At 36.9% G+C, this 17,051-nt stretch overlaps 1 protein-coding gene and 1 long non-coding RNA gene across 4 annotated transcripts in view; both read left to right on the top strand.

Annotated features, from left to right (window-relative positions):
• On the top strand, positions 1-4,359 carry LOC139974864 (uncharacterized). The gene is made up of 2 exons (XR_011795579.1): positions 1-3,836; positions 4,045-4,359. It is a non-coding gene; the product is annotated as an uncharacterized lncRNA (long non-coding RNA).
• Positions 1-17,051, top strand: part of LOC139974821 (UDP-glucuronosyltransferase 2B4-like) — a 38,847-nt gene that overhangs the window by 6,822 nt on the left and 14,974 nt on the right. For all 3 annotated transcript variants that reach the window (XM_071982278.1, XM_071982269.1, XM_071982287.1), the window contains exons 3-4: positions 12,560-12,779; positions 14,215-14,434. In XM_071982278.1, the coding sequence (XP_071838379.1) occupies positions 12,560-12,779; positions 14,215-14,434 (440 nt within the window). The remainder of the gene's footprint in view (positions 1-12,559; positions 12,780-14,214; positions 14,435-17,051) is intronic.

The raw sequence follows: 17,051 nt of genomic DNA, 5'->3' as shown, positions 1-17,051 counted from the left end.
TATATATGATATTAGCCTTTATAATATTAATTCCATTCTTCATCAATTTTTTTTGAAGCAAGTTTTAACTAAGAGAAGATATTGCTTGGTTTATTTTACACCCACATATGATAATAATTTATCCCCAACAAAACCTTGTGTATGAACAAAAAAAATTAACTTTGTTGTAGAGGAGACTGATATATGAATACAAAAAATTTGAATACAAATTTATAAGCTGCACAAGTTGTAAAAAAAATATTTATATACCCACATAATAATTTATCCCCAACAAAACCTTACCTTTTTTGTTTGAACCAAAAAATTAACTTTGTTGTAGAGTTGACTGATTTATGAATACAAAAAGTTTAAAGACAAACTTACAATAAAGCTGCATAATGTGTAAAAAAATTAAAATATAAGGAATAAATGATAAAAAAAATAATGAATCTTTTCTAACTGCAGCATATCTTTCTCATTTTGCAATTTTTCTTGCTACAGTACTATTTTTAGGTCCTTACAATGTCATATGCTACGCTCTTATTACTTTCCAAGTATTTGCACAGTGAGATAACATTGTTTGAAGTACTCGCCTATCAGAGTGAACTGTTTATTGTGTAGACACAGAGACAGTGTTGATACAGTAAAGAGTTTAATTACCATATATGCACTGAATCCTGTGTGCAGATCACGGGATCAAAAAGTTTCAAAATATACTTGACGTTTGAAACGAGAAAAAAAAAAGGTCTAAAGAGAGATGCTGAATTTGTTAATGGTAGTCAAGTATTAATGATCATATATTTAAAACCTTTCTTAGAGTGCAAAAGAACCACCCTACTGCAGTGAATTTATTGGGAGAGCCAGTTACGTTTCTCCATGGCAATTGTCCGACTAGATATTAGAGATTATGGACATTTTTCAGCATGCGTAATGGGCAGATCTACTGTATCCGAAACCCCAATGTATCAGTAGTGTAAATCAGTATGTCAGCTTGATGTTTTATCTGTACATCCCCCTCCCCCCTCCCCCCCCCCCCCGTGTGGTATGTCCAAGCGTTTACTGCAAAGAACTGCAACAGAGCCAACAAGAAGAAAACCAGTAACTTTCACACAAACTGGTTCTGGAATCTGGATGTTTAACTGCAGAGAAAAAAAGGCAGCCGGTACCCGTCAAAAAGAGGATTGGCTACTTTTTGCCTCCTTCATGTGCTTCATTTTCAATATTTTAATATTACTTGGCTTCTTTCATCTCCTGATCTATGTGAGTGAGATTTCTGTGTAATAATATATGCGAAATTGAAATTCCCAGGGAGAGGAAGAGGGGTGAGGATCAGGACGGGGTTGGGCAAGCGTTTCCACTCATAAAGTTGATATTGATCATTTTATAATGTTACTGTTTGGACCTGTTTATCAGCTCTGCAGCCTTCATTTACATAGTATACACTATAATGCTAGGGTCACTGGGTGATGCCATCATGCCAGTAACATTATATATTTTAGTTCCGTTGATGATTTGCCCACTTGAAGTTGGTACTGTACTAAAACTAAAAGTGAAAGCAGTGTAATGTTGCTGGTTGACTTATGAACACCGAATCTGTCTTGATATCCTCAGATTCCAAGTACAATGAAGTGTATCGTCTCAATTTCCATTGTAGACATCGACAGCTTTTTAATTTAACATCTGCTTGAGATACAGTACTGTAGTAAAGTACTTGTAAACTCTACTTCACTGGATAGATTTATTGTCTTGCTGGTGCATATTAAAAAACTTCACTGGATAGATTTATTGTCTTGCTGGTGCATATTAAAAAAAGGTCGTATCGGTGCACCTTGAAATCGAAATTTACAAGTTTTCGGGAATAAAAGTCTTAGAGAACAGAATTATTTTGACCTTTTAGCGAGTGTCAAAGGCACTATCAATTTCTTTCAAATTGAATGTTATTGAGCAAAATAAAGCAAAGTTTCATTCAACAGTCAGATGATACTCATTGAACTTTAGGTACTGTAGGGACATTGTGAGAAGTTTTCCAAAGTAATGAAGGGAGTTGCTTTTGATAAAGGATGTCAGTAGTAAATTACAACCATACAAAGCTGCTTAAATTTCTAATCTTCACTCCTACAATAGATATTTTGCTAATTATTACTAGTTAGTTAAAACTTAAAAAGGCGGAAGAAAAAAAAAAAAAAAGGTGTAGAACAAAGCTGTGGTATTTTCAAGGAATCATTTATTCTGTCACCCAACTATAAATAATCACATTTTGACAGAACTTAACAATTTACTGAGAGCAAAACCCTTTGCAATACAAAGAAGACCAAGAGTCTTTAATATTTAAACGGTCACTTAAGTACATGTAAGCTTGTATTTTAGTTTCACCTCCATTCTCTGAATATTAAATAAGCCTATTAAGAGACATAAAACTGACCTTTAGCACCGACTTATATATTGTCTAAAGCTGTGAGAGAGGAACTTTACAAGCAGAGACTGACAAAGAACATTGGTGTCTGGTCTTGAATATATACTAATAACTCTAGTATATTATGTTCTTTAATGATTCTCTGATAGTAATCAGGCTTTGTTTACTGAATACTGTGACATTACTATGTCTCTGACACTTTATACATGTCAAGTGGCATACTTTGGTGTATTGTATCAGAAACCATATTATCAGTACTCGGAAATTATTTAAAGGGGGCCACAAACCCAAACCATCACCCTGAGCTTACAAACATGACAGAGTCTATAATCTTAGTGAAGAGAAACTCCCCCAAACTGGTATGAAAGATCTTGCTCCGTAACTACTGTAGGGAGATAGTCCTAGTTTAAGAGTCGTTTCTTCGAGCTGTTATTTTACAGATCTTTGGTGTCAGTTAGTGCCACTAGGATGATCTGGAACCTTTCACTTTCTCTTTGGTTTTCTTGTAATAGTTTTCAGGTGGAATGTTTAACATTGATATTGACCCTGAAACCAATAACATCATGAGGTCATGCATGTGATGTTAGCTCAATGTGTATAGATTCATGATTGCAAAAGCCCATCTCTAATTACATTAAATAAACATTGCAACAAATAAATACAAGAAAAAAAGAAATAAAATGAAACACATGTGGCTTGATGATGTCCCTTTAGACTTAATCAAGTCTTCAATTTTGTGTATTACGAATCTGCAACATCTTAGATTCACGATTGCAAAAGTCCATATAGAAACTGCAACAAATAAAAAAAAGCAAAAAATTGAAGGACAGATGGCACAACAATTTCTCAATTTTAATATTCTTAATTAATACCTGGTTGTGAAGGACGTTGGGAACATTAACTCGGTAATACCTCCTAAATTATGGAATAATGTTTTCCTTGTTTGGGGGAATTTGTTTGTGACAGTCATCCGAACCACATGGACCAAATGATGATTAAAGTAACCACTATAAACCAATTGAGATATTCAGCACTCAAGAGGCATTTTAAGAAGAATTCATGGAAATAATTGGTACCTCTTTTTTAAGTACAGTAGACTGATGAATACAGTCGAGCAATATTTCTTGTAACACATACTGTATTCATGCCCTACTGGTATGCCCCGGGATATATTAAGCTCATGACTTTGTTTAGGAGTACTGCAGGATTTCCTCAGCAGATGTATTACAACCCTTTGGGAAATTCCCAATATTTTCAAGAAAGGGATTTACCCATTGTGTACAGTACATGTATGTATACCCAGTTGTATAGAAACTGTATTTACTCAGATGCTAAAAATGTTTAGTACTACATTGGTGCAGCCCATGTACTCACTGTACACTTTAGTATGGTGCAGAGTGTGCATCCCTGTTGATTGGAAAGGAGCAGACACATTGTACTTTAGGTTCTTTCCTGGGTGACTCTTTCTTAAAAAGTATCTGTTCCCTTTCGAGGGGAATGGTGATGCACACCCGACGATGATCACACAGTCACAGTCTCGATGCAAGGGGACTGGGGTTGAGAGCGGATCAGTCGTTCGGTAGTTTGGTTTTCGTGCCCAGGTTCTTTACTGGGCGACTTTTTCTTAAAAAGTATTGTACTTTAGGACTTAGGACAACTAAGACAGCATTAAAAATATCCATAGAGGTGATTCCGTACTCTGTAGTGTAAGATAGGACTGGGCGTCCACTGAAATTTGTTTTAATGAAAAATGAAATATGAAAAAACAGAAACAATAGAAAACCTGTGGGAGTACTGTAGTACAGTATTAAACACTTCCTGTGTACAAAAAAAAAAAAATATGTAGAAGAGGCGGGAAAGTTAGGAAATTAGAGAACTAAAGAAAATAAGGAAAGAAAGAAAAAAGAAAGAAAAGGAGCAAAAACAGGAAGCAAAAAGAAGATAGAAGAAACAAAAGCTAAAAATAATATAAAAATAAAGCAATAAAAGAAAGAAGGAAAGGAAAGGAAAGTAAAAGGAGCAAAAACGAGAAGAGAAAGGAGCAAAGACAAAAGAAGAAACAAAAGCAAAAAGCAAAAAAGAAAGAGAAAAGGAAAGGGCAAGAACGAGAAGAAGAAGAAACAAATACTGACAAAGAAGCAACAAATGTAGTTAAGTAAATGTAAGAAAAAAGGAAAGGAAACTTGGGCGAAATACGAGAAGATAAAAGGAAGACAGAATAAGAAACAAAATATATAGAAATAAAAGTAAGAAAGAAGAAACAGAAAGAAAGAAAAAAAAAAACTAAAATCTGCGACAGAGCAGGTGGTTTAGAAATTTACTTCTCTCCTTGCTTACCTGTCTCCTCCCAACCTTAGCACCTCATTCTACCGTGTCTAGTATGCTGCCCTGGTAATCTTTTAACACTGTGCACCCTCAGCGACCGGCTCCTCTGGTCGTTGCCCTTCCTTCTCATGAGACCACTCCTTTAAAGTTTTGGAATATATGTAGGCCTACCAACTGGACACATTGGGCCTGCTAACAATTGATGTTGGTCTGTAGTCAATATTCACTAATCAGCAAGTATATTGTCTGATCAATGATATGGAAGGTCATGCAGGGTCAAAGGTCACCATCATACAGTAGTGGTACTCTATACACTTTACAATTACAGCAGTTCTGTAAAAACAGAACAATTGAAAGGCGTCGTCTCGAACACATCCTTCTTACAATTACTTTGGCAGAATGTTTGGAATGTTTGACCTAGAAATATGATCAATAATATTGGACTACCAAAGATATGATCAATAATATACGTAGGACAGAACTGACCTATTGTAAATCTAGCTAAGTTCTGTACAGTGTAGTTGTCACAGTGGACACACTTTTACAGTATATTATAAATTAATATGATACAACTGGAAAATGTGAGTAAAAATAGTCCTATTGTGCTTGATGAAAAGTTGGCGGTAAAGTTTGTGTTATCTTCCATTATCCGCTTTTCAATCGATCAATTAATCAATCACCCACCCAGACCTAAGTTCTGAAATTGTGTCTTAAGTTAAAGGTAATAACAAGATGAGTGTTTTCATATTAACTAAAATTTGAGCAACATCTTTTTCACACCTGAAAGTATTCATTTTTAGTATTTAAGGAAATCTTGACACAAATTTGAAAAACACATAATTTATTCAACATTCTGAAATGTCATGAAGCTACAGTCAGAACAAATCAAGTTAACCAAATATAAAACTGCTCTGAATCTTCTAGCCAATGATTTTTTTTGGCTGTTTCACAAACTAGTTGTACACTCTGCCAGCCAGTCTATAATAAAAATATGATAAATTTTATATTTAGGTAATAAAATCAGCCAAACTTCACTTGATATCCCTTCCCTGACGCTTTCTGGATCATATCGGGTGAAAGTGGATCCCTGTGATCCCTGATTTTACACTGGATCCAAAGTACTGTGGTTTTTGATAACTACCACCAGCGGAGAAGACCTATAGGGATCACCAATATAAGGGTTGGGATAGCTCAGTTGGTAATCCGCAGGGCTGGTGACCCCAGGGTCACTGATCCGAATCTCATTGCCGCCAAAAATTCTTTGCCATATTCTAGTTTGTTATATTTTCCCAGAACTTAGTTTTTCTGTTGTTCATTTGTATCTACTGTATAGGCTACAGTACTGTGGTTCAGATAATACACTCCTACAGCCTCAATCCTAGAATCCCTGGACTGACGTATACTAAATTAAGTACTGCATATATGGGACTTTTGAATGTTTCCTGATAATTTTGTTTATTTAGCTTTGCTGATCATCTTTCTCTCTCTCGATGTATTTCCTTCTTTTGCTTTCAGTTTAATTAAATAACAGGTTGTTCACATGCATCTGTCTTTCAAGGTTATCGTCATCATCAAATGCTCATTACAAATTCACAATGTTGGGATTTTTGTTGTTGTAAATTGACAAGTGCTGTACATAGTGAGTGGGTGTGCCCACAGTGTACAGTGTATCGAACACAGCTACTCTGAACACAGAATTTTGAAGCAAATTACTTCGTTTGTTGAAAGAGATGAAAGATGTCCGGTTTCTAGGCTTTACAAAGAAGAGATTTCTCTATTGTCTCTTTTGTTCCTTTTAAAATTGTACATAATAATTTGCGAAAGTTTGTTAACCTCTGCGCTTTCTCTGAAAAAGAGAAAGCTTCAAACCGGTGAGAAAAGTTTGTTAACCTCTTCGCTTTGTTTGGAGAGATGGTCCCTAGACTTCCTTTGAAAGACCTCTCTCACTCTCTCTTCGCATGAGCAGCAGTTTATGGATTTGTTGAACCAGAAGGCTGCTGGAGATCCTTATTATTCAAAAGATCTCAATATTGATTGTGAGGTTGTAAACCTAGAGTTCTACATGATAGCACACATTGTACTGTAGTTTAAGGCTCAGAGTAAAATTTTGTTAGCTGCTCAGTTGAAGTGGTCATATTAACAAACTGTAAGGTCACAACCTTGTTTGTGGTTTTGTGAATAAAATTTGTTTTTATCACTGTTAAATGTAAGTCTATCACAGAATTTTAAAGACAGACATTTTCTTGTTCGGTATTATACTTTTGAGGTCATGACTGCCTGACTAAATGTATGAAAGGTAACGGAATCTTGATTTCATCGCCATAAAAAACCCAGCTAATACACAGCACTGTAAGGGAAAAGGAAAAACAATTATCTCTTGAACTGATCACTAATAATTCAAACTAATGAACTACAAAAATTCTATTGTTTATATATTGCAGTGTAAACAAAAAACAAGGAATGCAGACAACTTTGAAACCAAAAGTAGAGCCGTTGTATACATAATTTCCAGGAATTTCTGTATGGGGGTCCAGGCTTTAGATAATTGGATTGTTACAGAGTATTACTTTACAGTGTGTAATCTCCTGTTTAGCCAGTACATAGCCATTTCAGTAACTTGTTTAGTATTTCAGTATGTACAGTAACATTTGAATATAACTCATTTAGCCATTTTACAAGCTTAAGCCACCAATCACCCTGACGGGGATTCGACTGACACTGCTTGGCACATTAAAATTGATAACTCACTTTAAATAATGAGCAAGTGTTAAAGTTCAGTCTTTTCGATTTAATATTTTACAACATTTGACTGTTTACCGTAGGATTCAGTACAGTACAGTATTTGTTTCCAAACCTACAAATGACAGTTTGTGTTATTGGTTTTAAGATAATTGTACTGTACAAAAATAACAATACATTACATATATATTACCTACATTCTGTAGCACCCTACCTTTTCATATCAGAGATCCTTTTGTGTAATCCCCGCCCCCCGCCCCCCCAAAAAAAAAGAATTGGAAATAAACCCCCATTTTGAGTTTTTGGTTGCTACGTGAAAATAACAACATACAGGTAATGTCAAATTTATACATGTATGTCATACCTTTGACTGTGAACTTGAATAAGGGGTTAATCAACGGTCTAGCGTGCGTTACTCACAGGATTAATGCACGATCGGGGATAATGCAAGCGATGCACGAGGGCGGAGCCCGAGTGCATCCAGCGATAGCATTAACACCCATTTGTGTGGGGGAAAAATCATAAAACAAAACATTTTTGGTTACATATAACCAAAGATTTATTAAAGTGATGCCCCGTAATTTTTACCGTGCATTACTCACAGGACTAACCACGGTCAGCTGACCTGAATGGACCAATAGGATTTAAGAATCTTTACTAAGTATGAATGAATAAATATTTAACATCATAATTATGTGACATATCTGCCATTGGAGTCCAGAATATATCCTTTGATGCTGTCACTTTTTTTGCATGCATGCATTCCTCTTAGCAAGATCTTTGGAACTAAAAATCCACACAGTAAATTCTGCTTTCTAAGTTCCTATTCTTACTAGTGCAGTGATAGAAGAGGTTGAATGGTCATTCAGTTAACACGATTCATTTGTAATGTAATTGGATTATAATAATTAGTCAGCAATCAAGATTCATGATTCATCTTCAATGTAATTACTAATTGGATGATAAAATATTCTGCAATCAAGATTAGATATACTCATTTTTTACTCTTCCAGTATAAACTTGGAACCCCAAAGTAGATAGTCATTTTGAAGCATTATGTCCACATCAACTACACTTGCAGATTTAAAGCACAGTTTTGTTATTTTGGTTTAAATTAAAGAAAACCCAAAATGGAGCAGTAATTAGTGCACTATTCCGACTGTAGCTCAAGCTGTTCCATGTATGCAGTACTTGTTGTTAAGATTGTTGTTATGATCGTTGAAAACAGAGGGTCAATGGGACTGCAGGGCCTAAGTGTCAGTAGGCTAGGTATAGATAGGAAGGGTGCAATCGTAGAGTTGAGACAGGTAAATATATTGTGACTTGTTCACTTAACCAAGCCAAGTAGTTTGGGGGTTTCCCCTGGCTACAGTATCATCATCAACTGGAGGGTGTACAGTTATAAATACTATGCCCTGGATATATTTGAGGTAACTACAATTTACTGTGTGCATTCCATTTAATAAGCCAGTGTTCCATTCCCTCTGCAGTATTATTTATCCTTTTTTGTGTGTAAAAATTCAAGTTAAGATGTCTGTTTGAGGTTATGCCAGGTTGAAATATAGGAGGCCTCCTGCTATGAAGATGAAGTTGCTAGTGAGGAGACCACCTGTGGGGATTACAGGTATGTCAGTGTGAAATATGGACAGACATGAATCTTGATAAATCATAATATTGTATGTATTTATTTCACATCTCCTCTCTTACCTGTCTCCCTAACCTTAAATATATCAGTAAGTACTGCCTATCTACAGTAAAATATGAGAGTGCCCATTCTCAAGCTCTTCACAGACAGACAGACAGACAGACAGAACTGTGTCAGTCTTTAACAGCGGTAAACTAGCTGGTGTAATGGAACTGCCATTAAAATTGTCAGACACTACTAGCGAACTGAATTTTCCCTGACATATCAGAAGTTTGTGATAAGAAAATGTTTCTAATTAAAGGAAATTTATTTCTCAAGCTTTTGGTATTTTAGATGTATTTTTTAGTAAGAGTTCCAATATAGTATCTATATTGATATTTATGATATGGAAGGAATTGATTTATAAACTAACATTTTTGCAACAACTCCCCTATACAGCTAAGAAACATCTTGTTTCTTTTGGGAGGTTTCCTAAGAGTTGGCTTAAAAATTGTCTGGAAGCTGTGATTTTGTTGATTTTGGTTTTAATGTCATATTGCCCCTAGGATTCTCTTTGTGTTCCTGTTCCTATAATTTCAACATAGAATGTTAAGTTTTGCACACTGAAACCAATATCATCAGCAGGTCATGTTAAGGTCTTCAGTATTTTTAGAACTCTGCATTTTGCAAAAAACAAGAAAAAAATTCCAGAGAATAAACATTTGAAAAAACTATAGAGCATACAATAAAACGAAAGTTAAAGGCATGTGGCTCGAAGGATGTCATCTTTAGGTCAAGTCTGCTGCTTTGTCTGTGAACTCAGGGAACATTAAAATCTGTGATATATATCTCCCAAATAGAATAGGATTTTCTCAGCTGTTTGGAGAATATGTTCATAACAGTTAAATCTTTATCACATAAACCATACATGATGGATGGGTATGTGTCTCTTTACAGTCTCTAAAGCTACACTCCCCTAAACACCACGGGGAGGGGGGGGGGTGACTTTCCATGGTAAAAACTGGAAAGAAACATGACATCTCTCCCAAGGGTATACTTTATTTTGAGTCTGCACCTGTACCTGCCATTTTGGATTTGTACTAAACACAGTTTTGTACTCTGTATGTGGTAACTGTCTACAGTTAATATCTACAGTAGTACAAACTGAGTGCTCAATGCGTAGAGCCTTGTACTCATACCAAGGGGAATTCCTACCTGTGCTTGTCCTAAAGTATGAAGTACTCATGCTGTGCAACTTTCGCACATCTGTCCCAAGTGATGATAATTTACAGGTGGTAAATTTAGCACTGAGTTCTGTCCACAGCAGGTGCTTGTTAGTTCAATAACATGCCTGGAATGTGTTTCCTGTGTCCTAGAGTAAGAGATTGACCTTGAAGTTCACACATCATTGCTCTCAACATATGCATACATAAAGAGTTCTTTGAAATATAAGACAATTGTGGATATTATTCAAGCTGTTCATGTGTACCCTCGGGTTTCAATATCGAGAGCTCTCTGCTTCATGTTGAAGATTCTGAGCTAGTCATGGATGGACCCTGGATAGGATTAACAAAATAAGTGTGGCCTATACAGTAAACAATTTTTTTCATCCCACTCTGGTGCAGTCTGTGGATTATGAATGGAAAGGTCAATGCATCTGCCATTGAATTAGATTGAATTGATTTGATTTGCATTGATTTGATTTTTTGACCAAAACGAAAACAGATATGGGATCCGTCCATGTACACTGCAAATTTCTCAGACTAAATGTAAAGAGAGTTTTGCCATTGAAGAATTATGTCCGAAACGCCAGGCCCTCATAACTTGACTGTTAGTTCATACACACACAGTCTAAGATATACGTACTACTCAGAATTTAGTTTTCTCTGGCCCTGTGCTCCAACCGGCTTTTCTCTTTGGCTGGCCTTTTAGAAAAATGAACAGAGCACCACCATCAGCACAGTAAAGCCTTGTGTGGGTAATATGACATTTAAATGTATGTTGATAAACAGTGCTATACCATGTATACTGTATCCTGTTTGTCCAAAACAAAGAAAAAAGTTTAAGTAACTGAATGGTGAATGGTCACCAACCTGTTGAGTATTTTGCAAGACAGAAAAATTGGTTTGTAAATAACAGACTGGTGGTGGGAAAATATACACAGAAAGGTTAGACCTTGTAAATCATACTGGTATATTTGACCCTGGTTGACCCTGGTTGACCTGATTGCAGCCTGGTGTGCTGTATGTATATCCTACCTGTCATGGACAGTAGTTGGAGTAAAACCAAAGATGGCAGTTCCAAGCCATTGATAGGTCACTAGGGTCAAGTACCGGTAGCTGAGTTAAAGTGTAGGGTTTATCTTACATAAACCAAAGTTTGTCAATTAGACTATGTGTTGATAGATGGGGACTTCAGAGTGTATAAATTCTAGTTTGTTACATGTACATCTGGTATTAGAAGCAGTAATATCTGAAACCAGGTACAGTAGAATTGTTGTTTACTTGCTTGCTACAAAGTGTATGGGGTTATATCTATTCAGGCATACATATGTTGTCATAAAGGGAATAGTGGCTGCATGAAGTTAATTTCCATGGCGACACAATCCTGAGAGGCTGAGACTAATTCAAATCTTCCATTATATTCACTCACAGATCGACCTTCACTTAGTTTTGTGAAAGAAATGTACAGTACTTAGGAGTACCCTATGTATAAGAGTGATAACTTGCAATCTCTTTTCAAATATTTATTACATAAATTCATGATACATTTGGTGATATTGTTTGATTATTAAGTGCAAGAAATTGCACTTTAAAATAGAGTAGAAGAAGAAGATTAGGAGTAGTAATTGAAGCACTGACGATTCTGACCATTTACAACATCCAGATGAGGCGGTCACTTTCTTACATTGTCCTTTCTATGTATGTGTCACCAACAAAGATATCTTTTGTAGTTTTTGTCCCTTATTAAGGATCGATTACGACAGCTGTGGTTGAGAAGACTGTGTCCTTGAAGACCAGGGGGACTCGATCTTTCTATGAGAAAGGGGGCATGGATCACATATTTGACATGCTATCATCTATCATTGATATTCCTTTTGATGTTCAGATCATCTGTAAGACTTTATCAAGCAACAACAATAACAAAACTGCATGATTTTTGATTAAATTCATTTTTTGTTTCGACAAGAAGATCGGCCACCAAGTGTGGTAAGTTGATTAGCCAGACAGTCTGCTAATATTCTCAGGGCCCCAAGAGAGCGTTTTTGTGAAAAATTGTGGTGGCCATTCGGGCGGCCACTGAAACCCCACTTGTTCACACTCTTGCTCAAATATATAATGTACATGTGCAACATGGACAAGGAAATAAATATCCACTCAGACAGTCTTGGCTTTAAATCTTTGGCTCATAACATTTCTTTTGGTGAGGAATCCGTCATATTATTTGTTAGTAGCCAAATCGCTTTCTCTCTTCAACAGGAAGTGCTCGAATTTGCTGACAGTGCTGGCGATGATGGCTTCATTATCTTCTCTCTTGGCACTTACGTCGTCAACCTCAAGCAGGACATGAACATCATGTTGGCGGAGGCGTTCTCAAAACTTCCCCAGAAAGTTTTTTGGCAATTGAGCAGTGACGTAGATGTAAAATTACCTCCCAACGTCAAGCCGATGAAATGGCTTCCACAGAACGATCTGTTAGGTAGGAGGAAAAAATTTACAAAATTTCCCGATGACAATTATCATTTTAATATACAGCTGAAACTGTACCATTTGTGAAAAACAATTTTTTTCTCTTTTCAAAACCGTTGCTAGTTAATGAACAATGACGTAGCTAAAATGGTTTGTAGACAATAAGTTAGTTGCAGATACATGAAGGATTCAATTTAGACTGCATCTTATTTCTCCAGGGCATGATTTACCCACCATGGCAAATTTGAACAGGGCCGTTGCTTCGGTTATCAATCTGTATGGCTCAATTACTGTTTGGGGCAATTCTGCATGAATGGTGTGTCTGAATTTGGGTTACTTTGGCAAAGCAGCATGGGCTTCACATGAAACATCTCTTGATTAAAGGGCAAAACAAAAAATTGCCTCGTGTGAGATAATTGGCTTTATGTCAAATCACTCCGTGAATTTGTTCGTAGTGTGCACTTCTGCAGTAAGACTTCCAGCACTAGACAATTTAAGAACGTAGCCTGTACACGATACGCAAAGTTCATGATCGACGATGCCTCCAGCAAACTGTATATATATACAGTATATGCCTCTTAAGTATAAATATATTATTTGTTACTTCAGGCTTAAAAGGCAGACTCTATTTTAACTAACAACTTGTGGGTTATTTCATACCTAGATACACAATTTCAACAATTACTCCAAGGGTGCTATGCACTTGATACACTTAGGTAAGAGAAAGGGAGCAATGATTTTAAACGCACCGTGGTGCTGCCATAGGTACAGTACTGTCCACATCAGAGAACATTTTTCTGACGTCTACCCTCCCTCTCTCTCCCCACCCCACCTCCCTCTCCCCACCATTAATTGAATGCTCCGATCCCTTTCGGTCATAAAGTGTTTAATGATTACAGTTGTTAGAACTCTGGTCTGATATTAAGGCTTCAACTTATATTTTGTAAGTTCAAGTTTATTAAAAATCCAGTATAAATACATGAAAGTACATATTTTAAATAGGATATTGACTTCCAACAATAGACTTCCAACAATAAACCTAGCCAGAGTTAGCACCTCCAATGTGTGCTGCGACACTTAGGCAAGATCTGCAGCCGTTTCACACCTAACACTGACAAGTTCTGCTTTCTGTTTTGAATTGACAGAAACATGCTTTCCTAGGTGGAAAGCCAAGTTTCCCTTTTGTCTAGCCCTTTTGGAAAACTTGTAAAATATTGCGCAAAAGTTCATCAATGAAGTCCTTCGGAAAACACTGCACTTTGCAAGAAGCTTTGCAGTTTTGTAGTCCTATATCCAATGTGTCTTTACAAGTATGGATGCAATGTGTACATATAAGCCATAGGTTTACTTTCATGGAGAATAGTACTTTTGTAAACTTTCAAAATTTCCAGTGCAGTTTTTCTAACTAATAGCTATCGATCATGTTGTTCCCTTTCTGTCAACAGGTCACCCTAATTGCAAGTTATTATTATACCAGAGTGGAGTCAACGGCCTCTACGAAGCCTTATACCACAGCGTACCCATAATTGCAATACCCTTTGCCTGGGATCAGCCAGACGTAGCTAGCAGAATCGTCGGTAGGAAGATCGGTCAGTCCCTTGACTTTTGGTCCATGACAGCAGATGACATCATTTCGACGGTAACAGCAGTCATCAATGACACGAGGTATGTGATCAAACTTATAGTGTGAACATTCCTGGGCAGCTTTGATTAATAATGTTCACCTCGTTCACGTGATGTTCACGAAGGGTAGCGAGTGCATCCCGAAATTACTGTATGCCGGCTCAGACCTACATCAGAGATTGCACAGCGGGCGATTCTGTCTGATTGTCACCAAGGATCGCCTGTTCACGGTGCAAAGTTTAATGTGACGTGACACATGAATGAAGGATAGATTCTACAACTTAGCGCAGATGTGTGAATGCAGGCTATGAAAAAAAGAAAAAAAAAAGAAGGCTCTTCATTAAATTTTGAGCATTAGCAATAAATAGATTGATTATCAACTTGCAAACCTGTGCAATAATTTTTTTATTTTTTTTTATTTTACTTATTTCTTTATTTTTTGAAATATATTTGCTAAATGAATATTACTGGGCTGAATTTAAAAAGGCTTTTTGACATTGTTTAAAAGTCTCACCAGATAAAACAACTGTTTGGTCACTTCATTTGCATACCTTTGAAGGGATTGCTCAGGACCGTGAAAGAAATTATCTCCTGTACATATGCATACTTAACCATCATTTGAACCCTTAAAGGTCAACCTAAAGGTCAACAGTTATTGTTCTCAAATGTGCAAGAAAGTCCAAGGCCCACTTCCATGACTCGGCCTACTTCCTCGTCCTCCTCCTCCTCCTCCTCCTCCTCCTCCTCCTACTTCCTCCTCCTTCCTCCTCCTACTTCCTCCTCCTACTTCCTCCTCCTACTTCCTCCTCCTACTTCCTCCTCCTCCTCCTCCTCCTCCTACTTCCTCCTCCTACTTCCTCCTCCTACTTCCTCCTCCTACTTCCTCCTCCTACTTCCTCCTCCTCCTCCTCCTCTCCTCCTCCTCCTCATCCTTCCTCTGAATCTACCATTCCGAAGAGGTAAAATACTTTGGAATGGGAAGCATTTTAACATGGTGCACCATCACAGCCATACATCCTATCATTGTTACAGACTGTCTGTCTGTCTATCTGCATAGCTTAACATCACTTACAGTTGAAATTCTGATTTGTTTGTCCATATGGGATTATTGATTGTAATGCACTGTAGTCAGTTTATAGTTCCTGGCTCCACCAGGGAGGTCATTGAGATATATGAAACTTAGATGTTCCTTAGTTGATGATTTAGTGTAACTTTACTCCAGCAAACCTAATTACTTTTGATGAATAGGGAGATTAGTCTTTCTAGGTATATACCAGGACAGCTATAAAGCTGTTGCCCTTCATTCATTTCATGGTCAGATTATGTTGCACATTTAGGATAGCTACTTCAGATCAGAGAATCCAAGAATAATATGTCCTTTGAATTGTTCTTGGTTCAATAATTCAGTTTGTTAATCAATCAAACTATCAGTCAATCGACCAAACAATCCATCAATCGATCACACAATCAATCATTCAATGATGTATACGACAGCACTTTCATTAGTAACAAAGGCGTGCACAGATTACAAAGTTAGGGGTGTGGGATGGGGATACGGTGGGGGGGGGCTGGGGAAATGAGGGTTACATTTAAATCTCCTCCTAACTGATTTAGGTATGGAGAGGATGGTTTTTGAAAGAGGAATCAACAAGTATTCTTGCCATGGGTTTGTTGAACCATGGAGCTATAAACAGATTGTTGAACCTATGTGGGGTGTGTGGGATTCCCACTGCTAGGAAAAACAAATTAAAAGTTGCATTCATTCTGAGGGAACCTGTATCCTTAGGCTGTACATTCAGTGGACTGAAGTGGGTGGGTGTTTGTATAGTGCTTACAGAACACCGGTTACCTGTTTACTTAGACCATAAATTCAGTGGACTGAGGTAGGTGGGTGTTTGTATAGTGCTTACAGAACACCGGTTACCTGTATACTTTGACTATAAATTCAGTGGACTGAAGTGGGTGGGTGTTTGTATGGTGTTTACAGAACACCAGTGAAATATCACAAGTTTTGGTACAGGTACTGTAGAGCACATTGCAGTATTAAAGGAAAGTATAATAAGTGGTTAGGCTTGTAGAGCTGGTTTAATTTCCCAGTGAAGCCAGGTATATATTGTATTAGGTCAGCACGTAGGAAAGTGCTAAGCAACATTACAACAGTTGATGCTACCATTCACTTTATGATGATTTCCTTTTTTCCTTATCTCTCAACGGAAACAAATATTTGCTTTTGGCAAAAAGGACAGCATCCTTGTAACTTTACAATGTGTTTCTCACGTGTCACTGTAACATACTGCATAGAAAGACTATTTCAGTTTCCTGCCTTGTGCAAAAATAGTGATCCATGTCAACTTTCACATCCTGTTTCTAGTCAGTAATATCTTGTAACTTGAGACTGTCGAATATAAAAATAGCCCATAAATCTAGTGAAAACTGGAAACCCAATTGCTTTTGGTTAAGGATCCTATTGTGTACATACAAAAAAAAAACACCTATTTCCTGATATAGGGGAAACGTGTGGAAAACCTCCAGTGCCAGGTCTTGTATCTCATTAATATTTCCTTATGTAGAGATCTCCTAACCTTTAACTACTGAAGCCACAATGCATATCTTTAGCTATTTAACTCAAGCCAGTGTGGTTATCTGCTAAATTACAAAA

The sequence above is a fragment of the Apostichopus japonicus genome, chromosome 2, assembly GCF_037975245.1.
Source record: "Apostichopus japonicus isolate 1M-3 chromosome 2, ASM3797524v1, whole genome shotgun sequence".
NCBI classification, from domain to species: Eukaryota; Metazoa; Echinodermata; class Holothuroidea; order Aspidochirotida; family Stichopodidae; genus Apostichopus; species Apostichopus japonicus.
Note: the sequence above shows the minus strand (reverse complement) of the source record. Positions and strands in the feature narration are given on the sequence as shown.